This window comes from Schistocerca piceifrons, chromosome 11 (genome assembly GCF_021461385.2).
Source record: "Schistocerca piceifrons isolate TAMUIC-IGC-003096 chromosome 11, iqSchPice1.1, whole genome shotgun sequence".
Taxonomy (NCBI): Eukaryota; Metazoa; Arthropoda; class Insecta; order Orthoptera; family Acrididae; genus Schistocerca; species Schistocerca piceifrons.
The window spans coordinates 161,542,621-161,570,217 of record NC_060148.1 but is presented as its reverse complement, the minus strand read 5'-3'; the positions used below and the strand labels follow the sequence as shown (position 1 = coordinate 161,570,217).

The window sequence follows — 27,597 nt, the reverse complement described above, 5'->3', positions numbered from 1 at the left end:
CTGAGAGTTAATCCAGCAATCCTTACATATAACGAATTCATTGAGTAACATTTCTGTTCCTAGATGTGCTTCGAAAATATGTTTTAATTCAGATTGCCTGTTCGAAAGTTACAAGGTTGGTGCATTCCAGACCAACAGCTTTTGGATGCATAAGTATGTCTCACTGAAATAAAATATATTGACTTGCATGCGGCGAGCAAAGCAGAAATATCTGCACATATCGTGATTTCCCACAGAGATGTTGCCAAATAAGAATGTGCTGTTTTGTTTTACTTTTTCAGGTGGTGAATATCAGTGCCTGTTAGTCCCTCAATTCCGTGCAAAATCTCCTGCAGTAGCTGATATTTTAACTGAAACAGTATTTTTGAAAAATATGTACATGCTCTAAGTGGACTCCCACAGGATATGTCAACAGTGTAAAAATTTGATTATTTTCCACAGCATGAAGCCCCAATAACCAAAGCATTTCTAAGATCAGGAAGTAATGATCCATTCGTCTCGTTCTTCTGGTTTATACCTTCATCATTGCAGGACCAGTCATTTAAAGACCCTTGGGGTGAGACTGTTTCTTTCGTCCACTTGGTCATGGTGGTAACTGTTTATTTACATTGAAATGGAGGGGTTTTATAAAGTATTAGTTACAGCTGGGCATATAAACAAACTTAAATACGATCATAATTCAGTGCCCACGTCTGGTAATGTTGAATAATACATTGACACTTACCTCAGTGCACAGAATGCATCATGGAGTAGAGCTATGGTAGTTTCTAATGAGTGGAGAGTTTGGCAAGCTATCGACAGTAAATTACTGCACAGTGTGTTGTAGAATTGGAGAATATGTGACTGCCATCTTTGCCAACACTCTAGCTCATCCTGTACTGCATTTCATTAAATGTTAAAAATCAGCTCCTGTAGATCTGTGCTCCCTCTGTTAAATATTTTAACTGTACCGACTGAATCCCCTACAGCGATGGTATGATCACTTTGTAACATCAGGGAACATCAGGGGAGAGCAAACTTTTCTGTGGAACAAGGATGAAATCTGCGTTGACACACTGCATGCTCAATGTCATTAATCCAAGGAGAATATCGTTGTTGTTGTTGTTGTTGTCTTCAGCCCAGAGAGTGGTTTGATGCTGCTCTCCATGCTACTCTATTCTGTGCAAGCTTCATCATTTCCAAGTTACTACTGCAACCTACATCCTTCTGAATCTGCTTAGTGTACTCATCTTTTGGTCTCCCTCTACGATTTTTTCCCTCCATACTGCCCTCCAGTACTAAATTGGTGATCCCTTGATGCTTCAGAATATGTCCTACCAACCGATCCCTTCTCTTAGACAAGTTGTGCCACAAATTTCTCTTCTCCCCAATTCTATTCAGTACCTCCTCATTAGTTACATGATCTACCCATTTAATCTTCAACCTTCTCCTGTAGCATTCTACCTATGTAATCTTCGACCTCCTGTAGCACCACAATTCGAAAGCTTCTATTCTTTTCTTGTCCTAACTATGTATCGTCCACGTTTCACAACCATACATAGCTACACTCCATACAAATACCCCAATAAAAAAATATTTTAACAAGATTGCGATCAAGACTGTTTTAAATTTTAATTTCAACCCTCAGAATCGCCTGATTTAATTAGACTACATTCCATTATCCTCGTTTTGCTTTTGTTGTTCATCTTATAGCCTCCTTTTAAGACACCGTGTGTTCCGTTCAACTGCTCTTCCAGGTTCTTTGCTGTCTCTGACAAAATTACAGCCTCGTCGCATCGGCAAACCTCAAAGTTTTTATTTCTTCACCATAGATTTTAATTCCTATTTCAAATTTTTCTTTAGTTTCCTTTACTGCTTGCTGTCTCACTCCCTTCCCAACCACTGCTTCCCTTTCACGCCCCTCGACTCTTAAAACTGCAATCTGGTTTCTATACAAATTGTAAATGGCCTTTTGCTCCCTGGATTTGACCCCTGCCACCTTCAGAATTTGAAAGAAAGTATTCCAGTCAACATTGTCAAAAGCTTTCTCTAAGTCTACAAATGCCTTTCCTTAATGTGTCTTCGAAGGTAAGTCGTAGGGTCAGTATTGCGTCACGTGTTCCAACATATTAATGGAATCCAAATTCATTTTCCCTGAGGTCGGCATCCACCAGTTTTTCCGTTGGTCTGTAAGGAATTCGTGTTCGTATTTTGCAGCTGTGACTTATTAAACTGACGGTTTGGTAATTTTCACACGTCATCAACACTTGCTTTCTTTGAGATTGGAACTATAATATTCTTAAAGTGGTTTGAGGGTATTTCGTCTGTCTCATACATCTTGCTCACCAGATGGTACAGTTTTGTCAGGGCTGGCTCTCCCAAGGCTATCAGTAGTTCTAATGGAATTTTGTCTACTCCTGGGGCCTTGTTCCGACTTAAATCTGTCAGTGCTCAATCAAACTCTTAACACAGTATCATATCTCCCATTTCATCTTCATCTGCATCCACTTCCATTTCCATAATATTGTCAAGTACATCGCCCTTATATAGACCCTCTGTATATTCCTTCCACCTTTCTGCTTTCCCTTCTTTGCTTAGAACTCGGTTTCCATCTGAGCTCTTGATATTCATACAAGTGGTTCTCTTTTCTCCAAAGGTCTCTTTAATTTTCCTGTAGGCAGTATCTATCTTACCCCTAGTGATGTATGCATCTACATTGTTATATTTGTATTTTAGCCATCCCTGCTTAGCCATTTTGCACTTCCTGTCGATCTCATTTTTGAGACATTTGTATTCCTTCTTGCCTGCATGATTTACAACATTTTTATATTTTCTCCTTTCATCAGTTAAATTTAATATCTCTTCTGTTACCCAAAGATTTCTACTAGCCCTCACCTCTTTACCTACTTGATCCTCTGCTGCCTTCACTATTCCATCTCTCAAATCTACCCATTCTTCTTCTATTGTATTTCTTTCCCCCATTCCTGTCAATTGTTCCCTTATGCTCTCCCTGAAACTCTGTACAACCTCTGGTTTAGTCAGTTTATCCAGGTCCCATCTCCTTAAATTCCCACCTTTTTGCAGCTTCTTCAGTTTTAATCTACAGTTCATAACCAATAGATTTTGGTCAGAGTCCACATCTGCCCCTGGAAATGTCTTACAATTTAAAATCTAGTTCCAAAATCTCTGTCTTACCATTACATGATCAATTGGGAAGCTTCCAGAGTCTCCAGGCCTCTTCCAAGTATACAACCGTCTTTCATGACTCTTAAACCACGTGTTAGCTATGATTAAGTTAAGCTCTGTGCAAAATTCTACCAGGTGGCTTCCTCTTTCATTCCTTTTCCCCATTCCGTATTCATCTACTACATTTCCTTCTCTTCGTTTTCCTATTATCGAGTTCCAGTCCTCCACGCCTATTTAATTTTCGTCTCCCTTCACTATGTGAATAATTTTTTTTTATCTCATCATACATTCCTTCAATCTCGTCATCTGCGGAGCTAGTTAGCATATAAACTTGTACTACTGTGGAAGGTGTGGGTTTCGTGTCTATTTTGGCTACAACAACGTGTTCACTATGCTGTTTGTAGTAACTTACCCACGATGCTATTTTTTATTCGTTAGTAAACCTACTCCTGCATTACCCCTATTTGATTTTGTATTTATAACCCTTTATTCACCTGACCCAAAACCTTGTTCCTCATGCCACGGAACTTCACTAGTTCCCACTATATCTAGCTTTAACCTATCCATTTCCCTTTTTAAATTACCTAACGTACCTGCACAACATTGCACACTCCAATATGTGGAACGCCAGTCTTGTTTCTCCTGATAACAATGTCCTCCTGAATAGTCCCCTCCCAGAGATCCGAATGGGCACTATTTTACCTCCGAAATATTTTACTCAAGTGGACGCCATCATCATTTAACCATACAGTAAAGCTGCATGCCCTCAGGAAAAATTACAACTGTAGTTTCCCCTTGCTTTCAGCCATTCACAGTGCCAGCATAGCAATGCCATTTTGGTTAATGTTACAAGGCCTGATCAGTCAATCATTCAGACTGCAATTACTGAAAAGGCTGCTGCCCCTCTTCAGGAACCACACGTTTGTCTGACCTCTCAACAGATAACCCTCTGTTGTGGTTGCACCTATGGTATGGCTATCTGTACCGCTGAGGCACACAAGCCTCCCAACCAATGGCAAGGTCCATGGTTCATTGGGGGGGGGGGGGGGGGATATTACTTTGTCATCACTAAATTGATGGTTATCAAGTAATACCACTTATTAGAACTCCCTTTTCGATATTACACTGACACTAACATGCTTACACCCAATGGTATTCAAACAGTAGGTTTGGTTGAACAGCATTATGTTGACACCAGATGCCTGCTGCTACAACGACTTCACCTTTCCCGCAAGGAAAGCACATAGTGTTAGTTAGAAGCTTATTTGCTCATTTTCTCTGTTCATCAGCGTCAGCATTAATACTTAAACTGGCTCACAACAGGGACTTCTGATGCATGACTTGACATCCTTATCATTTGTTGTTTGTCACAAGAGAGCAAATTATTTATCAATTGATGTAAGTATATTTTCGTGACATCTACTATCATTATAGTTATAATTGTAATATTGTTGTTGTTATTTAGCTTCAAACCCTGTATTTTGTGCGCATTTGTGTATTTATCAGGCACATTTATACGCTTTAGTAACTGTGTAGTGCATAGAACCACTGTCTGCATTGAATCATTAGTTTTGTGTTACTTGCAGCACTTAGATCGCCCAATCCAGTGGTAGCTCTCATAGTAGCAGCAGTAGCACATCAGAGTACTGTGGGCTGACACATGTTTCCATTAGAAGCGACTTATTTTAAATTTTGTCAATGCTCCTTACCCTCAACTCCTATTTTTCGCATATGTCTGTGTATCTACCATACCAACTCTGGTATGGACAGATATAGTAATTGCTGTGTTCAGATGTGAATCAAGTTGGTGATTCTTCGCTCACAGCTCCAGGCAGTGTTGTACACCAATTGTTCCACTGCTGCAGTCATATTGGGTACTGTCCACACTCAGATTGACCTCTCACTTGTGGTTGAGTGGAAAGTCATTCAAGCGTGTGGGAGGCAGTGGAAGAATTTCCATGTTGCTGATCGAAGAACCTGCTCTGTTCGTCTGATGAACAGATTTGGGAGCTGTCTATGGCTGATGGAATCCATGAGCCAGATGAAGTCGTGTGCCATGTTCCAAAGGAAGCCTCTCAGTGTGCAAGACTGAGCATTCGCAGAGGGTAGTATTACTGGTACTTGGAACCTCCGATGTTAGGTGTGTAATGGCGCCATTTAGAGATAAGACTGCATAGGAGGGGAAGGAATCCAATGTGCATTCTGTGTGCATACTGGTTGGAGTCTTTACAGATTAGAAATGGGTGCTTCTGAATGCCATGAAAACCGTGGCATAGCCAGCTGTAAGTGGTGACTCACGTTGGTGGTAACAATACAGATTGCGTTCCATGAGTAATGAGACCAATGTCTTTCTAACACAATGGTACACCACAGTGTGTTGTAACCTGCTGGGCTAAGTGGATGGGGGTGTTAGTTTCAAAACGCTCTTTGTCTCATTCAGTTGCAAGCTGCCGGAGAGTCAGGACGTGCGTTTCTGTCAACCCCGTTTTGAGTTTATGTAACTCGGCACAATGGATCATTCTGTACAGGAATGGTACGCTATCAAATTTTACGTTAAACTTAGGAAGTCCGCCACCAAAATGTTTCCATTAGTTCAGCATGACTTTGGGGATGATTGCTTGTCCAAATCGCAATTTTTCCGATGGCACAAGTCGTTTATGGAGGGCCGAAAGGAGATCACCGACGAACCTCGCAGTGAATGGCCATCAACCGCATGAGTCGACGAAAATGTGACGCTTGTGCGCGATTGTTTGAACTCTGACAGACAGCTGAGCCTTCAATTGATAGCACAAACTTTAAACATGTCAAAAACAACCTTTTTCCGCATTGTGACCGAAGATATGAACATGAGAAAGATGTGTGCCAAACTTGTCCCAAATTTGTTGACCGAAGAATACAAGCACGCTGCCAAGAAATGTTGGAAATGTGTGAAAATGATCCTCATTTTTTAAAATCAGTTATCACTGCTAAAGAGTCGTGGATTTTTGAGTACGTCCCTGAGACAAAAAGGCAGAGTTCAGAGTGGCACACCCTATCGTCGCCCCGTCCCAAGAAGGCATGCATGAGCAAGTCCAGGATCAAAACCATGCACATTGCCTTCTTGGACGTCAAGGGCATTGTCCACCACGAATTCCTACCTACTGGGACTACAGTGAACTCAGCTTTCTACTTGGAAGTGCTCAAAAGACTGAAAAGGAGGGTCTCGTGCTGCCGAAGCGACAGCAAGAATAAGTGGAAAGTTCACCACGACAACACACAGTCACAGTGCCTTCATTGTAAAAGATTTCCTTGCCAGGACCAAGACCCCATTGGTACCTCAGCCTCCCTACAGTCCTGACCTGGCTCCTGCTGACTTTTTTTGTTTCCTTGGTTAAAAGGAGTCATGAAAGGAAAACACTGGGACACGATTGAAAGCATCCAGGCCCATGTTACATCAGCTCTAAAGAAATTGCAGGATGCCTTCCAGGCATGGAAACACCGCCTCCAGAAGTGTATTGACGCAAGAGGGTGCTATTTTGAATTTTTTTATTTGTACGAATATATTAAATAAATGATTTTTTTATGAATTTGGTCGCATTTCTTATGAAACGCAACTTACATGTGTCACATTGCAATGAAATAGGTTCTGTCTGGTTTCAGCGCCTAGCTAATAAAGACTGCCATTCTTGCCTGAGAGATGAAGGTGGAGCTCACCATAATGGGCTAAACTGAACGTGGTTATTTCGTACAGAGTGGAGTGAAGGTCTGAATCAGAGTCCCAGACAGTTCTGCAACTGGGTAGGTTGCAGATTCCTCAACCTGCGCCAAAAGGTGGTAGATTTACAGGTTCTGCTAAATGGGTCAGGAGTAAACTACGCAAAGAAAGCAGTTCCACGAGTATAGGGGATGTGTAGAGGAGACTGGGCTTTTCTAGGTGAGAGGGTCTCAGGTAAGTGCAGAAAGGGCTTCAGTTTCAAAGGCTGAAGTAGAACACCCAAGGAGGGTAGATACAACCACAATAAGTATTGTAGTTGTAAATTGTGGTAGCTGCATTGTAAAAGGAACAGAGCTCAAAGCGGTAACAAAAAGCACTGAATCTCAAATCCTTGTAGGTATTGAAATACGTTCAGCTGAAATTTTTCAAGAGACCTAAACATGTTCACAAAGAATGGATGAAATTCAGTTGGTGTAATGTTCATTGCTGTTCGAAGTAGTTTACCTTGTAATGAAACTTAAGTAGATATTCCTGTGAGGTAGTACAGATAGCAATCAATTAAAAGTTCCAGGCTGAGAGGCTATAGTCTATCTGTAATTCGTTGGTAACTGCGGGCAACATCTTTGGAGGTGAGTCAACGATGGCTGCCAGGTCATGGATTTCCCGTTTATATAGAGGGCACCAACGTAAGTCACGTGGGGCCGACTGTAAGTCTGTCTCTGACTAACGTCATTATTCTCGATTTAATGTAATAGATCGTCACATCGTTGGTGCAAAGTTGACTGCCATATCCTGCCTAACTTTAAGCCGTCCTCTTTTGTGCTGAAATCATTGTGGTGTTCCTAAATCTCTATAGCTTCCCTATACATATGTGCATAATAATCGATGTCCTGGCTAGCACGTTTTTCTCATTAAATTTTATTTCATGGTCGACATCTTTAAAAACATGTTCTGCTACAACTGATCGGTCGATATATTCCAGTCGACACTGCCTTTTGTGTTCGGTTTAGCGGGTATTAACACTTCTTATCGTTGTTCCAATATAAACCTTCACACAGCCACACGGAATTGTATACACCTCAGGATTTGCTATGTGGTGTAGTGCATCTTTCGCCGATCTTAAACACTAAAACTTGGTCACTAAAATTCTTCCGGATTTGAGGCCGCATTGTCAACTATAAAATTCCGACGTTTCGGCGACTGTTGCAAGACACCTTCGTCAGACACCCTGAGGAAGGCGTCTTGCAACAGCCGCTGAAACGTCAGAATTTTATAATTGACAATGCGGCCTTAACCCCAGAAGAATTTTTTGACTGTGACAAGGGCCGTGAAAGCCTACGTTTACACTCACTAATCGTTTTCGTAGGTCTAAAGATTGTTATAACTTGAAACTTTGCCAGAACTTTCCCAATACTGTCCGTAATATTGCAAATAAATGGAAGAAAAACTCTTCCAGCTGACAGTTGTTCTTGCTGAATGTTGTCACACGCTTTTCTTCTGGGATGAAGTGCTTGATCTATCTCGTTGTCAGTGTATCCATTTTTCTTAACAACCGTTCGCAAATGATTTAGATCATCTTGCAAGTAAACTGGCTGACAGATATTATTAGTTGTGTCCACCAGTGTTTTAATGACGCCTCTCTTCTGCCTGGGATGATGGTTCGAATCCTTATGGAGGTAATGGTCAGTGTGTGTGTGTGTGTGTGTGTGTGTGTGTGTGTGTGTTTCTCTTTTATACACTTTATGCCCTAGACTGCAATCTGCCCGTTTAATTACTGATACATCCAAAAAATTTAGTTGTCCATTTCTCTCTTCCTCCGTAGTAAATTGTATATTTCGATTAATACTATCCAAATACACCGTGAATACATACAACTAGTTTTAAGTTCTAGGGGACTAATGACCTCAGTAGTTGAGTCCCATAGTGCTCAGAGCCATTTGAACCATTTTGAATTCTAATCAAGAATAACTGTCTGTTACTTCAGGCGTTGGTATCCTAAATGCAGTGGAGCAGCTTAAGAAAGGCAATGCCTCTGGTCCAAATTGTACACCATTCAGGTTCCTTTTAGAATATGCTGATGCAATAGATCGATACTTAAGTCATATACAACTCTTCATCTGCAGAAAGATCGGTACGCGAAGACAGGAAAGTTGCGCAAATTACTCCAGAACCCAAGAAAGGAAATGGGAGTAATCCGATGAAACGCAGACCCGTTCCAGTAACATCGCTTTGCAGTAGGATACTGGAAAACATAATCTGTTTGAACATTATGAATTACCTGGAAGATGTCATTTGTTGACAAATAGCCAACACATATTCGGAAAACATAATTCTTGTGAAATACAACAAGCTCTTTATTCTCGCAAAGTAATAACTCATATGGACAGATGACATTAGATTGATTCCATTTTTTTTTTCAGAAGGCTTTTGGCTCAATTACTCACAAGTGACTTCCAATTACATTGTGTGCCCCTGGAGTATCATACTAGTAGTGTGCACTGATTCGTGATTTTGTGCCAGAAAGGTCACAGTTCGTAATAACTGATAGAAAGTAATTGAAGTAATATCTGACGTTTCCCAAGTGTGTGTTATAGGCCCTGTCTTGTCCCTGATGTACATACACGATGTAGGAGACAATCTGAGCAGCCTCTTAGATTAGGCGGTCATTTACGTTATTGTAAAGTCATCAGATGATCAAAACGAATTGTGAAGTGAGAAAGATATCTGTATGATGTGAAAAATAGCAATTGACATTAATTAATGAAAAGTATGAAGTCAACCACATGAGTACTGAAAGGAATGTGCTAAATTTCGTTCACACGATAAATAATACAAACCTAAAAGCTGTGAGCTCAACTGAATACATAGGAATTACAATACGAATACGCAGCCCCCGCCCGCGCGCGCCCGCCTCCCCCCCCCCCCCCCAGCCCCCGCCCGGCCGCCCCCCAGCCCCCGCCCGGCCGCCCCCCAGCCCCCGCCCGGCCGCCCCCCAGCCCCCGCCCGGCCGCCCCCCAGCCCCCGCCCGCCTCCCCCCCCAGCCCCCGTGAGCTTAAACTAAATGGAACCTTTATAGTTCTAGCTGTGTATAGGTCCCCAGTCAGATATTTCCAACGATTTCTGAAATACTTTGAATCTTTATTGTGCCATCTGCCAGTCAGACAAGCAAATTATAGTTTGCGGGGTTTCCAATGTAGATATTCTGAAGAAATCAGATAGAACTACATTGGAGTATTTCTTGGTTCTTTCAATTTGATGTCAGTTATAGATTTTGCTGCATACAGGAAAGCAGCACTAAGAAAGATACTTTACAGACTGAATATAAATTTAGTCAAATACTTACCCCTTTTGAGAATGATTCTTATGATCAGGATGCACATCTAGGTATACTATATAACATAGTTCCATACAAGTAATGCAAAATAGTCCTCCCAAAATAGTGCATTCAATTTAACAATTGTACAGCTAGAAACAGAATGGGATGAAATCTACAGGGAAGCTGATGCTAATTTCAAATTTCATGTGAAAATAATTTCCCAAAGGAAACAACAAATCGTAATTGTAAGAAACAATCTAAAAAGCTGTGACTTATTAAACAGATAATATGTTGTAAACAGAAAATCGAAATTTATTTTACAGCCAGGAGTAATTATCGAGTAAGAGCCAAATATTACAAAAAACTGTTGCACTGTATTAGGAAAAGTTATTAAAAAGCCAAGAAGTGTGTGCACCATGTCTCGGATTAGCACCTCTGATGATAAAATGAAAAAAATTTGGGATATTGCTAGAAAGGAAACATGACAGTGGAAATCACAGAAAGATTTTATTCCTATCAAACTCAATGAAAAGTTTAACAAAAATCAGAAGTAATTGTATAATAATTTTTTTTAATGTTGTAGGGAAATTAGGATACAGCTGTTCATTAGGAAATACAAGGTTGTACATGGAAGAAGGAATACCTATGCAATTTGATAAAATTGAAATTCAAACCACCTCTCGAACTGAAATTAGGAAAATAATTAATTCACTCAATGTAGAAGCACACATGGAATTGATGGCACTTCCAACAGAGTACTAAAAGCCTGTTGTGAGCAGGACATGCACAAACGGTTTAAATCATATTTAAGTGGAAGAATGTAGAAGGTTGATTTTAACAGTAGAGATAGTGTGCTAAAGTTTGCAGTCCTTGTAATATTAGTAATATTTGCCCTACAAACATTAGTATACGCTCAATGGTAAACGCCTGATGGCCTGAAGCTATCAAACAATTGTAATGTAAAAGAAATTAACCGTCAAATAGCAGTGGCAGAATCTATTATTCTTTATCTTTGCCACTCTCACCCGGCGGTCGTAAATCTCTAAGTACACTTATCGATTAATGATATAAAAAAAGAATTCTGTTATTTCAAGACAAATGAAGCCTTGAGCGATTCACCTTTTACTGTTATTATTCCATGAAAAGCAGACTTGCTGTGTTCTGCAAAAATTTTAAAATTTGTGTAAAATACTCCGTAAATGTCCTAATTGTCTTTTCAATCAGAGAACATGTAGTTTTATGTAATTAATTATTAACAGGGTCCATCGAGAGGACATTAGTATGAAGTATTGCCTGTTATGTACAAAGCTTTTGTTAATACGCACCAGCCATTGTAACTTAATATTAAAAGGTACGTAGCATTAAAAACGTGTGCTTTTATAGCCAAATTATCCATAAGTATCTGCATCTCCTCATTACTTTAATGTTAATCATTTTGTATCAGTTTATCTCCAGAACCTACGATCATGCTGATGGACCCAACACAGCATTGAGGCAGGGAGGTACACTACCATTCTCCTTTCATTTCTGAATCATTTTTTTTTATTGTGTAGTATTGCTGTTCTTTTAAAGTCAGTAAATCTTTTGGTCTATTAGTGTCGATCCAGGTATGGCTGCATTGCGGTCATGTGAATGAGCGGAAATGGTAATGTTGCTTTGATAACACTACATCCTCTGATATCACTACATCCTCTGAGGTGGTATGAAGAATGGTGTCCCACAGTGTTCACGTTTGTTCCTCATATTTTTCTTTATATATGTTAATGATCTGGCACTCTACAGTCATGAAGATGCAAAGCTAGTTCTTTTTCTGATGATGCAGTAATCACACCAAAGAAATATGAATTAGCTGAGGAAACTGTGAATTATGTCTTTCAGGAAATTAATTGGTTGTCTGCAGATGGTTTTGAGAACACACAGTGTACACTGTTATGTGCAGTAAATGGCAGAATACCATTGATAAGTATAGATTTAGAACAGGAATCTGTTGCTAAGCAGAGTATTTGAAATTTCTGGGTGTGTGCATTGATAAAAAATTGATTTGAAGAAGCACATCATGAGCTTGTGAAACATATCAGTTCAGCATCTTACGCCATTAGGGTTATTGCAAACTTTGGTGACAAACATATCAGTAAATTAACTTATAATGCATATTTCCATTCACTGCTTTCATATACCATGAAGTTTTAGGGTCACATCATTTAGAGAAAAAGTATTCATTGCACAAAAGCCTGTAATCAGAATAATAGTCGGGAAGCACTGAAGATCACATTGCAGACACTTATTTAAGGAACTAGGGAGGTTCACAATACAAGAATCACAGTTCAAAGATAGTAGCAAAGAGCAGTGGCTAAATCCGACTTTGGCACAGAAAGAGATGAACTGCGCTGCCAGAAAAATCTTTGTTCGTCTATCAGGTAGCATTAACAGTCAGACAGATAGCCAACCAGCTTCTAAAAACAAATCAAAAGTATTTATGAATGAGGACATCATCTACTCAGTAGATAAATTTTTAAATTGAAATAGTAATTGTAAAAAAAAATACATTGTATAAAGAAACCTAATGTTAAACTCACAAGTTCCACATTGCAGAGTGACATATTCAGGATCTGTGGAACATGTAGTAATGTATTGTAGTATCATCAAACCTGGCTAGGACTGTACATAACTCTATAGTTATCATAATTTGTATCTTACCAGCTGTAAACAACATCATGTTGAAAGATTGGTCAGCATGTGGTTTACCTGTGTCAAAGATCCAAGAAAGTACTGATTGACTTTCTGCCGGGGTTCAAAAGATATCACTCTATTATGTACACTATGATTGCCAGAATGCACTGACCACCTGTGTATCAATGTTACGTTTGAGCAGTGCATGATAAATTACGTTTGTAATGGTCTTATTAGTCTTATTAGTTGTGTTCAGACGACCCTCAAGTAGATAGTCAGCACTTGCCATCTGTAGATCATGAAAGTTTGTCTTCTGAGCAATATCTAAAAGGGATTCACTAGACTTCTATGCTGTGTAACTTGTCCTATCTGACAGCAGGTGTATAAGAAATGTACCTACATGGGTACCAGACAGGCATATATTTTTTGAAGACAGAGTACAGAAATCAGTAGGATATGATATTACACATTAACCTGCCAACTTGGAAAATTGGATGAAAAGCCATTTCATTGTTTTATTCTTAAACTACAATTTTTAATTCATTGAAACAATGTGTAACATCGTGAGCAGTTAATATACTAACCGATAAAGTAATTATCTGCAAACATTTTGATCAATCACAAAATAAATATATTTAATCAGACATTTAGAGTAAATGGTTCTAAAGTGTGTGTACATGGATGATATACACTCTCCAGTAAACAAACCTCACCAAAATTGGAAAGCTTTAATCAGTGGTCCCTCAAATTTTCTCTTGACCAAAAATTGTTTCCATGAAAGAATGAGAGAGTGAAGGAGTGATACTGTGTGTTAAGGATGACGAACATTAACAGTGATTTCAACTTCCTATGCCTTATGGCAAAGGAAGTGATAACGTCACTTTCAACTTGGGCAGAAAGCCACACCAACATATGTAATTGAATTACTTAGTCAAAACACAGGTAGCAGTGAGGGATATGTAGCCCAGGACCCAGTCTGTAACTTAGCAAACATACAAGGCGATAATTATTGAACTATATCAAAAAATCGTAAATTAGTTACAAACTACAGCGTTCACACACTTTATTCAACATGTAAACTTCACCACAGATATTGAGATTTAGGTTATGACATGTTCGATATGCCTGCCATCATTGCCGATGATGTGGCTCAGCCAAATAGCAAAATTCTGCTATACCCACTGAAGTGTCAGAACATAATTGTCGTCGATGACCACCTGAATGTCGCTTTTCAGCTCAGCAGTGGTTTGGGATTACTGTTGTACACCTTGTCTTTAATATAGCCACACAAAAAGGACTTGGATCTGTTCAGATCCGGATAAGGGATTTTTCAGAATTATAGGAATTTTTTAATTTTGTTTTTCAGTTAAATTTTTGTAATTTTGATTGCTAAGAACTGATACACTAATAAAAAAATTAGTTTAGCTCGCCACTGCAGAATAATACTGCAGCAATAAAACGCAAAAGAGGGAATATCACCAAAATAAATCTTTCGTTGCAAAGAAAATGAGCCATTCACATAAACAGAATAAATGCACACACAGGCATCTGCTGACAGCGCTGTTAAAGATTCTACAATATTTTCTAACAATGAACTTTCAATATATCTGATTCCTGGGCATATTTTGATGAGTGAAGTCACAACTGATTACATTTCTACATGACGTGGTGAAATATGTCGAATGTTGGTTTCAGAGGCACTACTTTTGAAGTAAATTTCCTTTTATGTAAGATGATCATGCATGTCAGAATGTGTGATGATTTTCTTAAATCATGGAGCATTATATTCACATTCAAGACTTAACGCTGACCACCAGCAAATGTGAAAAAATTTTGGGCCCAGAGGACAAGCCATTTATGCCTTATATTTTAAATTTTGGTGACACACTTGCATTTGCTATATGTTGAAAAGGTAATACAAAAAATGACGAAGTTTCTAGTTTAGTCTTTCATAATTATTATAGTTTGTTCATTGATGACACATTATGCAATAATGCTGGCAAAAAATATAGTTGCCTTTCAAAAACAAGAGCGAAGTTCTTGAGTGATTTCACATGTAACTGGCTTTACTATGGGAGAAGTCGAAGTGCTCTACAAAACACACATCCAGCCACGTAACCCACAAAGTGTCTGGTGCACATCAGTGAAATTTACAATCGTACTTGTCAGAAATATAAAGCTGCTAAAATTGAAACTGGTGCCCTCAGAAAAACAGCAAAAACTGTTAGTAAGTCAATATACTTACTTACTTACTTACTTACTTATCGCGAATGGACCCAGAAGGATCACGCAACGCTTTCTGACGTCGTTTCTTCCATACTTCTTTCATTCGTTCTCCATGTTTTCTTTTTCTTTCTTCTGTCCATTTTGTTCCTGGTCTCTTTAGTGCTTCCTTCTCCGACAATACAATCCACTTTTCTACCTTATTTCTAAAAGTTTTTCTATCTTTGACATCTTTAAGTTCAATATTTGCTTTTTGTAAATCTAATTTTACTTGGCTAATCCATAGTGTTGTTGATTTGTCAATATTATATATGAAAACTTAACTTTCCTTGTAGTTGACTGATGCATAGTAATTTAAACAATTAACTTCTTTCGCTTGTGTGTTTGCACAGCTTAACATTCATTTTGTTATTGGCTGACATCACATTTCCTATGCTCTGAATATCTGCTGTCATCGACTGGCGAGATCATGTGACACAAGCTATGCTTGGCCCACAAAAGCACGTCACAATCTTTCAGTGCTTTAGAAGCTACTGTGATGTAATTGTTGGAATTCGTGTTCATACTTTCGTCATACGAAAATATGTAGTGGACATGTTGCCACACATCAAAGATCTTTCATAAATGCTTTGATTTTTGCTAGGTTGAGATTCCTAAACTGCCAGAAAGTTCTATACAATCTTATAAACCCATAACCATTCAAGGGATTGATGAGTTTTACAGCTCCTAGGGTAACGATATCTTTCAAGATGAAAAAATGTACTTCCACCCACTAAAACGTTTTTCACCCTGGAAAGCGCGTTTCTAACTGGGAAATCTGGGAATTTTTCTTTTCTGGACATACACCCAGTTAAAAAGGTTTAAGGCTTCCATATGAAATGAAATGCCTATTGAGAAGAGACGCCTTGCATGGGTGGTACAGTTGTTTTATCAGAACAGCAGCACTGCATTGCAAGAATATCATTGACATAAATGGCCAAGAAGAGCTCCATGTCAATAAATACGGTGAAGAATACAAGCAAGAAATTTGAAGAAATAGGTGAATTGAGTGGTACAGCAGATTCCCATAGCGGTCATTCAAGTTGCTTTTAGCTGACCATGCAACAGATGCCTCAAATTCTGCATTAAGTGTTAGAGTTGTCACAGGATCTCTCTCTCTGTCTCTCTCTCTCTCTCTCTCTCTCTCTCTCTCTCTCTCTCTCTCACACTCACAGCCTCTTACCGTGCCTCCCCCAGTCAACAGTTCAAAAGATTTTGTGGCACATTTCACACTAGTATCTCTATAAGGCTCAGAATTTGCTGCTAAAGAAGCCCCAGGATAGGCCATAACGTTGTGACTTTGTCTTTATTTTTGGCATGCCTGGAAAAGAGTGACTTTTGGCTGGGGAATATTCTTTGGAAGTACAAGGCATATTTTACTCTGCATGGGGCCATGAGTGCACAGAACTATTACATATGGGGTTGTCCTCCCAAATCTTGTGCAGGAACATCCACTGCACTCAGCTTATGTGACAGTGTGGTGTGATTTCACAAGCCCCTTCATTCTGAGTCACCGTTCCTCGTAGGTGACAGGTCAAGCACCTCTTAGGTGTACAGAGACATCTGAACTTTATAAGGACCTTGTTATGTAACTTGATTCAAGCATTTCAAGACCACAAGTGTCTGCACCATTATTTTGATGTGAGATGGGGTGGCATGATATGTCAGTTGTCGACTGAACTATTGGTTTCATGAAATCTTTGGTATCACCTGCATTATATCTAGGCAGTTTAAAATATGTGGCCTTAGAGATCCCCTGACCTAAGTTCATGCGACATGTGTATGTTGGGATATTGCATAAACTAACAATTACTTGTAGTTACTTTCTGATGTCAAGTAATGCATGTGTCTTGAAAGTACCGAACTGAATGAAACTTTTGTCACAGATATCACATTTGTGAGGTCCCCTTCCCATTGATTGGGAAGATTTATTGGGGATGTATCCAGATATTCCTGATCAGAAAGATATCATATGATGACAATCAATCTGATTACACTGGATAAGCTGTAGGCAACTGTTAACCATGTCATGTCATGGATACAGCATGTTGCAGAGTAAGTAGACCATTTTGAACACGTAACTTTTGATCATATCCTAATAAATGTACCAGAACACCATTATCATCGCTCTGATCGTTTCTCCTCTTTTCCTACATTACGATGTTACAGCATCCTACAAAGTATAGAGCGCACACTGCAGCACCCAAACATCAGACAATTTTCCCCTCAATAAATTCATAATAAAGTTGCTATGACATCTTGCAGAGATACCACACTCATTCTATGATTGCTACTCAGCAGAGGTTTTTATCAACAGCTTGTGTTTATTGTTGTTATTACAGTGTAATAGTTATCGTGTCTTCTGTTAGTGTCTTTTACAATATGCAGTGTGTGCCACGTCTCTCTAATCATTAAAACCTGCCTGAATGGACATGCTATTCTCCATGAGTTCTGTCTGCAGCTCATGGTCTAGTAGCTAGCATTGCTGCTTCTGGATCATGGGGTCCCGGGTTCGATTCGTGGCCAGGTTGGGGACTTTCTCTGCCTGGTGACTGGGTGATTGTGTTGTCATCATCATGATCATCATCATCATCATCATCATCACAACATCATCATCATCATCATCATCATCATCATCATCATCATCGTCATCATCATCCGTGACATTGGCTACAATGGACTATGTAAAAAAAGTAGACTGTAAAATTGGTGATACAAATTCACAACAGGGCGTTGGTGGTGGTGGTGGTGGTGGTGGTGATAACAGAGGACATAGTCATATCACCATGATTACTTCTATGGGAGGGGAAACGATTTCAAATGGAGAAATGCACAACCCAAGCAATGTTTGTGCTAGACAATATAACATTGCTTTGCAGATTTCTGCCCTGTACTCAGTGGTATTGTGATGGGTAGAAATCGAGACAGTGAACAACAAATCACGTGTACTTTTCCCTTGAGGAATTTTAGATGGGATTCAACAGTGTGGGAACAATCTTGATAATATAAAAATGTTCAAAAGAACATACCTTCTTTGCTTGATATTGATGTTTCTGAGATAAAAGCTTTTTATAGGCTTGCTTGCATTAACAGCAGTCTCCAACCCTGACATCAAATGCATTGATAATATTTCCTTAGTAGATGGAAGCAGATGTTATATTTTCATGGCAATGTATCAAACGACCCGCCAGGGTAGCCAAGAGCACTAATATGCTGCTTCCTGGATTCGGGTAGGTACAGCGACCCTGGATCGAATCCACACAGCGGATTAACGATGAAGGGCCGGTGTGCCAGCCAGCCTGGAAGGGGTTTTTAGGCGGTTTTCCTCATCCTAATAGGTGAATACCGGGCTGGTCCCCACGTTTCACCTCAGTTACACAACTGGCAAACATTTGCAGACATTCGCACTTTCCCATGAATTACACTGGATGCAGACAGTTGGGGTGTATAAAATCTGGCAGTTGGATAGTGGGTACCGGTATAGATATATAGAATGTAAGAAATGGTATTTGTTCATGATGACAGCTCTTTGGTTTGAGAATCGAGAGATCAAAGGAAGGAATAAAGTAGTGGTAACAGCTTTAGTGCCAAAATTTCTAACAAATGTGGTGTGAGCCATCAGCACTGTTACTGTCCAGGCTGTAGTATGTGTGTTGATAAAATACATGTGCACTTCCATTATCACTGCATGAACAGTTTATGGATGTGCCTGCCACAAAAAATGTTGTGCAGTAAATATTAAGGATACGACACAAGTACCCAGTACCTACACAATGGTTGCATGGAGGTCTCTAAAACAATTGATAAATAATTAACATCAAACTTTATTTATTGTTGAATTTTTCCACAAATTCTCTTCCTTATCCTGGTTTGTTTATGGTTCACTGGCATAGCATAAAATTTTAATTGTAAGTCTTATATCTAGTACTTTGAGAAAAAGAAAGCTATTTGTCTGAAACCTTACTTGCATATTTTTTGATTTCTTTCTTAATTATTAACATTCAGTTGCTTTTCTTCCATATGTATGAAAATACACTCCTGGAAATGGAAAAAAGAACACATTGACACCGGTGTGTCAGACCCACCATACTTGCTCCGGACACTGCGAGAGGGCTGTACAAGCAATGATCACACGCACGGCACAGCGGACACACCAGGAACCGCGGTGTTGGCCGTCGAATGGCGCTAGCTGCGCAGCATTTGTGCACCGCCGCCGTCAGTGTCAGCCAGTTTGCCGCGGCATACGGCGCTCCATCGCAGTCTTTAACACTGGTAGCATGCCGCGACAGCGTGGACGTGAACCGTATGTGCAGTTGACGGACTTTGAGCGAGGGCGTATAGTGGGCATGCGGGAGGCCAGGTGGACGTACCGCCGAATTGCTCAACACGTGGGGCGTGAGGTCTCCACAGTACATCGATGTTGTCGCCAGTGGTCGGCGGAAGGTGCACGTGCCCGTCGACCTGGGACCGGACCGCAGCGACGCACGGATGCACGCCAAGACCGTAGGATCCTACGCAGTGCCGTAGGGGACCGCACCGCCACTTCCCAGAAAATTAGGGACACTGTTGCTCCTGGGGTATCGGCGAGGACCATTCGCAACCGTCTCCATGAAGCTGGGCTACGGTCCCGCACACCGTTAGGCCGTCTTCCGCTCACGCCCCAACATCGTGCAGCCCGCCTCCAGTGGTGTCGTGACAGGCGTGAATGGAGGGACGAATGGAGACGTGTCGTCTTCAGCGATGAGAGTCGCTTCTGCCTTGGTGCCAATGATGGTCGTATGCGTGTTTGGCGCCGTGCAGGTGAGCGCCACAATCAGGACTGCATACGACCGAGGCACACAGGGCCAACACCCGGCATCATGGTGTGGGGAGCGATCTCCTACACTGGCCGTACACCACTGGTGATCGTCGAGGGGACACTGAATAGTGCACGGTACATCCAAACCGTCATCGAACCCATCGTTCTACCATTCCTAGACCGGCAAGGGAACTTGCTGTTCCAACAGGACAATGCACGTCCGCATGTATCCCGTGCCACCCAACGTGCTCTAGAAGGTGTACGTCAACTACCCTGGCCAGCAAGATCTCCGGATCTGTCCCCCATTGAGCATGTTTGGGACTGGATGAAGCGTCGTCTCACGCGGTCTGCACGTCCAGCACGAACGCTGGTCCAACTGAGGCGCCAGGTGGAAATGGCATGGCAAGCCGTTCCACAGGACTACATCCAGCATCTCTACGATCGTCTCCATGGGAGAATAGCAGCCTGCATTGCTGCGAAAGGTGGACATACACTGTACTAGTGCTGACATTGTGCATTCTCTGTTGCCTGTGTCTATGTGCCTGTGGTTCTGTCAGTGTGATCATGTGATGTATCTGACCCCAGGAATGTGTCAATAAAGTTTCCCCTTCCTGGGACAATGAATTCACGGTGTTCTTATTTCAATTTCCAGGAGTGTACATGTTGTAACTAATTGAGTTTTAAAAAAGTTACAATATCTAGTTATACAGTTGTCAACTTCTAGAATCTGACACACACCATGATACTAGTTACGTTAAAAAAATCGTGTGATTCTAATTAAGAGTTTAAAAACACTCGAAATTTACCAGATATCATGCCACCCAAAACTATCCCCAACAAAACGCAAAAAAGTCAAAAGTTGCAGAGCAAAAGATAACACTGGGTGTGCATGCCTTCAGTAGTTCATACTCTTTCATGTCCAACATGATACACATACTGGGGACCTGAAAGACATCACAGTTCTGTTCTGTGGGAAAGGGTTTAACTGCAGGTGGAATAATGGGACCCAGATACTCAGCTCATGCATCAGCTGTTACCACTGCCACACAATATGTGGTGTCAGCTAGCAGTGTCGTATGGGTGATGAAGTGGCCATTTATATGTGTGCCCTTCAGTCAATGGTGTTCTGCAATGCCAGATGAGCAGATGTTAGGAAGATGTAAAAATTTTCAAAAAGGCTCAGTGCAAATATACTGGAAAATTTACAGCTACACTCCTGGAAATTGAAATAAGAACACCGTGAATTCATTGTCCCAGGAAGGGGAAACTTTGACACATTCCTGGGGTCAGATACATCACATGATCACACTGACAGAACCACAGGCACATAGACACAGGCAACAGAGCATGCACAATGTCGTCACTAGTACAGTGTATATCCACCTTTCGCAGCAATGCAGGCTGCTATTCTCCCATGGAGACGATCTTAGAGATGCTGGATGTAGTCCTGTGGAACGGCTTGCCATGCCATTTCCACCTGGCGCCTCAGTTGGACCAGCGTTCGTGCTGGACGTGCAGACCGCGTGAGACGCCGCTTCTTCCAGTCCCAAACATGCTCAATGGGGGACAGATCCGGAGATCTTGCTGGCCAGGGTAGTTGACTTACACCTTCTAGAGCACGTTGGGTGGCACGGGATACATGTGGACGTGCATTGTCCTGTTGGAACAGCAAGTTCCCTTGCCAGTCTAGGAATGGTAGAACGATGGGTTCGATGACGGTTTGGATGTACCGTGCACTATTCAGTGTCCCCTCGACGATCACCAGTGGTGCACGGCCAGTGTAGGAGATCGCTCCCCACACCATGATGCCGGGTGTTGGCCCTGTGTGCCTCGGTCGTATGCAGTCCTGATTGTGGCGCTCACCTGCACAGTGCCAAACACGCATACGACCATCATTGGCACCAAGGCAGAAGCGACTCTCATCGCTGAAGACGACACATTTCCATTCGTCCCTCCATTCACGCCTGTCGCGACACCACTGGAGGCGGGCTGCACGATGTTGGGGCGTGAGCGGAAGACGGCCTAACGGTGTGCGGGACTGTAGCCCAGCTTCATGGAGACGGTTGCGAATGGTCCTCGCCGATACCCCAGGAGCAACAGTGTCCCTAATTTGCTGGAAAGTGGCGGTGCGGTCCCCTACGGCACAGCGTAGGATCCTACGGTCTTGGCGTGCATCCGTGCCTCGCTGCGGTCCGGTCCCAGGTCGACGGGCACGTGAACCTTCCACCGACCACTGGCGACAACATCGATGTACTGTGGAGACCTCACGCCCCACATGTTGAGCAATTCGGCGGTACGTCCACCCGGCCTCCCGCATGCCCACTCTACGCCCTCGCTCAAAGTCCGTCAACTGCACATACGGTTCACATTCACGCTGTCGCGGCATGCTACCAGTGTTAAAGACTGCGATGGAGCTCCATATGCCACGGCAAACTGGCTGACACTGACGGCGGCGGGGCACAAATGCTGCGCAGCTAGCGCCATTCGGCGGCCAACACCGCGGTTCCTGGTGTGGCCGCTGTGCCGTGCATGTGATCATTGCTTGTACAGCCCTCTCGCAGTGTCTGGAGCAAGTATGGTGGGTCTGACACACCGGTGTCAATGTGTTCTTTTTTCCATTTCCAAGAGTGTATTTCCATCTTTTCAGACAGTATTTCCATTTGTGCAAGGCTTCTTACAAGTTGCAGTGCCGAAAACACAGTCTTAGATTAAAACCATCTGCAAGTGTGTCATTCACTTTCATTCATCAGTATGCAGATTGTTCCCTTGATTGATGTGACATTGATTCTTGTTCATGAACCATCATTATTCACCTGATTAACATCCGTTCTAGATACCTAACAAAATGTTGAAGCTTGCACTAGTTCTTTAGTCATTGGGAAACAAAAAAAATCTGTTAATTAGGTGAAATAAATTTATCATTTCCAAAGCTGAAAGTGTTTGCAAAGCAGAAAAAGATAATGGGAGAAGAACATTTAAAAATTATCTCTCTTAATCAAATCTTAAATGCCTTGAATGTAAGAATTTTTTTTGATACATTTAATAAATTGATGTAAACTGTTAACTTGTAGTACTGTATTTTGAAAAGATAGTAACACATGAAAGTGAATTATATTAACTCTCACTTAAAATTTCAAATGAAATCAGCAGTGACTCACATTCATCATTATTGAATTTCCTGTGGTTAATTTCGTTTTAAACCACTTTTACCTCATCAGTTCTTTCCTTCTGGAGGAATATAGTAATTTTAAATCATTAACAGTTACTAAATATGCAATTTCTTATGCACTTTAATGACTTGTGGCCTATAGTACTGCATTTATCGACACTCAAATATTGTTTCTTTGTTGTACATATATCAACATTTAACATTCTTGTCTTCACTCTTCAGATTGACTCAGACTACTGGTGGGAGCTGTGGCATAACATGTGAAGAAATTTATCACCATGGGCTGGTCCAGGATGATTCGGTGATAGACAAGGAGAAGTCAACACATGAGTTTGGTACAGAAAATGTGACTATTGATGAGGAATGCTCAGTTGCCACCCAATATGACTGTAGTAAGAGAGAAAAGGAATTACTTCTATATAGCTGTGATTTCTGCCAACAGAACTTTCCTTCAAAATACAGACTCATAATGCATGTGTTTATGCACATTGATGGCATGCAGCCACCTTTGTATGTTTGTAAGTGGTGTGGTGAGGTATTTCACAGTAAGGTTAGTTTGAAAACACATTTGAGAATGAGAGAGAATTATCATGTCTTAACTGCTGGCCACCATGAAAAATATGACTGTAGTGATGAGCATCAAAGCAGTATCTTCTTGGATAGTGAGCCAGAAGTTTCTTTTACAGAACACATTGAACAGTCTTCATATAAGGAAACTTGGAAAATTTCAAAGAAGGCCTCTAATGATATGTGTAACAGACACATGACAAATGATGCAGAGAAAACAAGTGCTTATGGAATTTTATCTACAGCTGTTAATCACAGTGCCCAGGCTGATCTATATATTGCAAACAGAACCAACAAATGTGGTATTTGTGCCAAATGGTTTGCAAGGTCTGGCGATCAGGAGACACCGTCATTAATTCACACTGGAATTAAACCTCACAAATGTGAAATTTGTGGGAAATCTTTTACTTTGTTACGCAGTCTCAAGAAGCATTCATTAAATCACACTGGAAAGAAACCTCACAAATGTGAGATTTGTGGAAAATGTTTTGCTAGATCAGATTGTCTCAAGACTCATGAATTAATTCACACTGGAAAGAAATCTCACAAATGTAAGATTTGTGGAAAATGTTTTGCTAGATCAGATTGTCTCAAGACTCACGAATTAATTCACACTGGCAAGAAACCTCACAAATGTGAGATTTGTGGAAAATGTTTTGCTACATCAGGTTGTCTCAAGACTCATGTATTAATTCACACTGGAAATAAATCTCACAAATGTGAGATTTGTGGAAAATGTTTCTCTACATCAGGTTATCTCAAGACTCATGTATTAATTCACACTGAAAAGAAACCTTACAAATGTGAGATTTGTGGGAAATGTTTTGCTACATCAGGTTATCTCAAGACTCATGTATTAATTCACACTGGAAAGAAACCTCACAAATGTGAGATTTGTGCAAAATGTTTTGCTACATCACGTTGTCTCAAGACTCATGTTTTAATTCACACTGGAAATAAGTCTCACAAATGTGAGATTTGTGGAAAATGTTTTACTACATCGGGTTATCTCAAGACTCATGTACTATTTCACACTAGACAGAAACCCTACAAATGTGAGATTTGTGGGAAATGTTTTGCTACATCAGGTTCTCTTAAGACACATGTATTAATTCACACTGGAAAGAAACCCTACAAATGTGAGATTTGTGGAAAATGTTTTACTACATCGGGTTATCTCAAGACTCATGTACTATTTCACACTGGACAGAAACCCTACAAATGTGAGATTTGTGGGAAATGTTTTGCTACATCAGGTTCTCTTAAGACTCATGTATTAATTCACACTGGAAAGAAACCCTACAAATGTGAGATTTGTGGACAATGTTTTACTACATCGGGTTATCTCAAGACTCATGTACTATTTCACACTGGACAGAAACCCTACAAATGTGAGATTTGTGGGAAATGTTTTGCTACATCAGGTTCTCTTAAGACACATGTATTAATTCACAATGGAAAGAAACCCTACAAATGTAAGATTTGTGGGAAATGTTTTGCTACATCAGGTTATCTCACGAATCACATACTAGTTCACACTGGAAAGAAACCTCACAAATGTGTGATTTGTGGGAAATCCTTCGCTAGGTCAGGCACTCTCAAGAGGCATATAACAATTCACACTGGAAAGAAACTTCACATCTAGAAAAGACCTCACAAATGTGATATTTGTGGCAAATCATTTACTACATCAGGTGATCTCAAGACACATGCGTTAGTCCACATGGGAAGGGGACCTCACAAATGAGATATCTGTGACAAAAGTTTCACTCAGTTGGGTACTTTCAAGACACATGCATTACTTCACATCAGAAAGTAACTACAAGTAATTGTTAGTTTACGCAAATAGATATTCCTGGTTGGTGCCCTAAAGGCCTATAAAATAATGAATGTAGTAGGGGGACAATAAATTGTAATGCCTGTGAAATAACATTAAAGTGTTGCAGAATTGTGAAAACAGTGCAATAATCTGTACTATATTGAGGTAAGAGATAATGTGAAATATAAAAATCGCTATCTGCAGCTTGAGATGTTAAGAAATTGTATTACTAAATACTCCAGAAACATTAATCAAATGTGTTTTGTCATTAACACTGTCAATAGTTATAATTACCACGCAATATTCAGTTTAAGGCCAAGGAAATGCGATGACTTGCTGCTTATTATTCCAAACATGGTCATTATATAGTACTTGTAACTCTGCATTTGAGAAAGTGACAGCAAAAATATATTCATGGCACTTCCTTCACTCAGGTTCATAAACTCAACACTGGAGATCCATGATTATGGCAATTATTTTACTCAGGTATTTTTCCTCAAGAGATATGCTGTATATGTCATTAACCCATTAGCACTGGAATTAATTATTTCGTGATTTTTCTTCAAATTGCGTTATTATGTCTGTAAAAGGCATAAATTACACAACAGAGTTTTTTGATGAAAGTCATTACCGTCATTAGCAAGATATTTTATGTTGCCATATGGCAACAATAGGTGCTTTCACTACCTAATTTTATATGGATTACAACTTCAACTAAAATAAGTAGGTTATTGAAATTTCTTATTACATATACAAGTTTTGTGCAAATTTATTATTCAGTCTTCATCATACAATTGATACTTTATAGCACAGTACAATTAAGAATCAAACATCAAACTCTGAACTCAGCGTTATTTTACATGAAATGGAATAAAACAGTCAATACACAATCCCACATTACACTTTGAACACATTGTTCTCACAATAGGTTTACAGTCCTTGTTTGCGCACCTTTTCTTCTTCTTCCCTTCTTTGTGCTGGACGAGGTGGTCAGTCTTATCAAACCTAATTGAATCTGATAAGCAGCTGTCGGAACATGCCCTTCATGCAGATGGTCTCCCGGCTCCTTTTGGTAAAGCTTGGTGTCTTTGCAAGTACACTGTTGCTATGTCTGTCTTCAAATCAAGCTGAGAAATGGTTTGGTTTCTTGCTTATTTATACAAAATCCAACTGTTTTGTATGGCGACATCTAACGTCCATGTAAAGAGACACCAGTACCATTTCTTGCTTCTTATTGAAATGCGATAGCATGCTAGATTCTGATCCATCTGATCAGTACCTCCAATATACGTATTATATTTGGCTACCAGTTTTGGTCTGGGACTCATATATTTCGCTTTTTTAGCTGTGAGAATCTCTTGACTTGGCCAACTTCTTGTGCACCACATAAAGAAGAGATCATTGTGACAACTGAGTTGTCCAGCCACTGCACATACAATAATCCATCACTCTTCTCTATTGCTCTCTCAAAATATCCCCAATCTTTCTTGGAAAATAATTTTTTGTTTTCCAGTATACATTCCTTAGGAAATCTGTTTTCTCTGATGGTACCAATGGCAGAGTATCCACAGTAATTGAGAAATGAAAATAGAGATGCCCCTGTAAATAGATTGTTCATTTAGATGTTGTAGCAAATTTTTCTGTTCACTTCAGGAATTTCATCCAATAAAACAGGTAAGGGACTTGCCGACTTGCAAACAACTGCTCATAGACTGCTTTTCCCTTAGGAACTTTTCCCTGATACGGTTCATAATTCACCAAATATCCATCTTTAGTATTTAGGCTCCAAATTTTATAGCCGAATCTAATTGGCTTACCACGAATGAACTGTTTGCATCCATGGTGGCCGTAGTACTTCACCATATAATTCGTTATATGACAGGTGTTCTTCAGGTACAAAATTCTCAGTGCAGCACTTCTTCAACATCTCCATAACTGGACGAATTTTCCATGCCTTGTCATTTCCATGGATCTTAGTGTTATCTGCACAGTGCAGAAACCTGCATATTTGTAGAAATCTGTCTCTTCCCATAGACTGAGACACAGCCAAGTTTTTCATGTCATCTTTTGAGTCCCAATAATTTCTTTTAGAAGGTAACTTATTGTAGCCACTGAGATACAAAACGGAGATGAAACA

General features: G+C 40.4%; 1 protein-coding gene across 6 annotated transcripts in view; it reads left to right on the top strand.

Moving 5' to 3' along the window:
* The window catches only part of LOC124720058 (zinc finger protein 708-like), a 367,802-nt gene that overhangs the window by 71,883 nt on the left and 268,322 nt on the right, over positions 1–27,597 (top strand). For 4 of the 6 annotated variants that reach the window (XM_047245324.1, XM_047245322.1, XM_047245323.1 and 1 more), the window contains one exon: positions 23,297–25,694. The exons of the other annotated variants lie outside the window; for them this stretch is intronic. In XM_047245324.1, coding sequence (XP_047101280.1) covers positions 23,297–25,286 — 1,990 coding nt within the window. In that variant the 3' untranslated portion in view covers positions 25,287–25,694. Of the gene's footprint in view, positions 1–23,296; positions 25,695–27,597 lie in introns of those variants that run through there. 6 annotated transcript variants of the gene reach the window in all.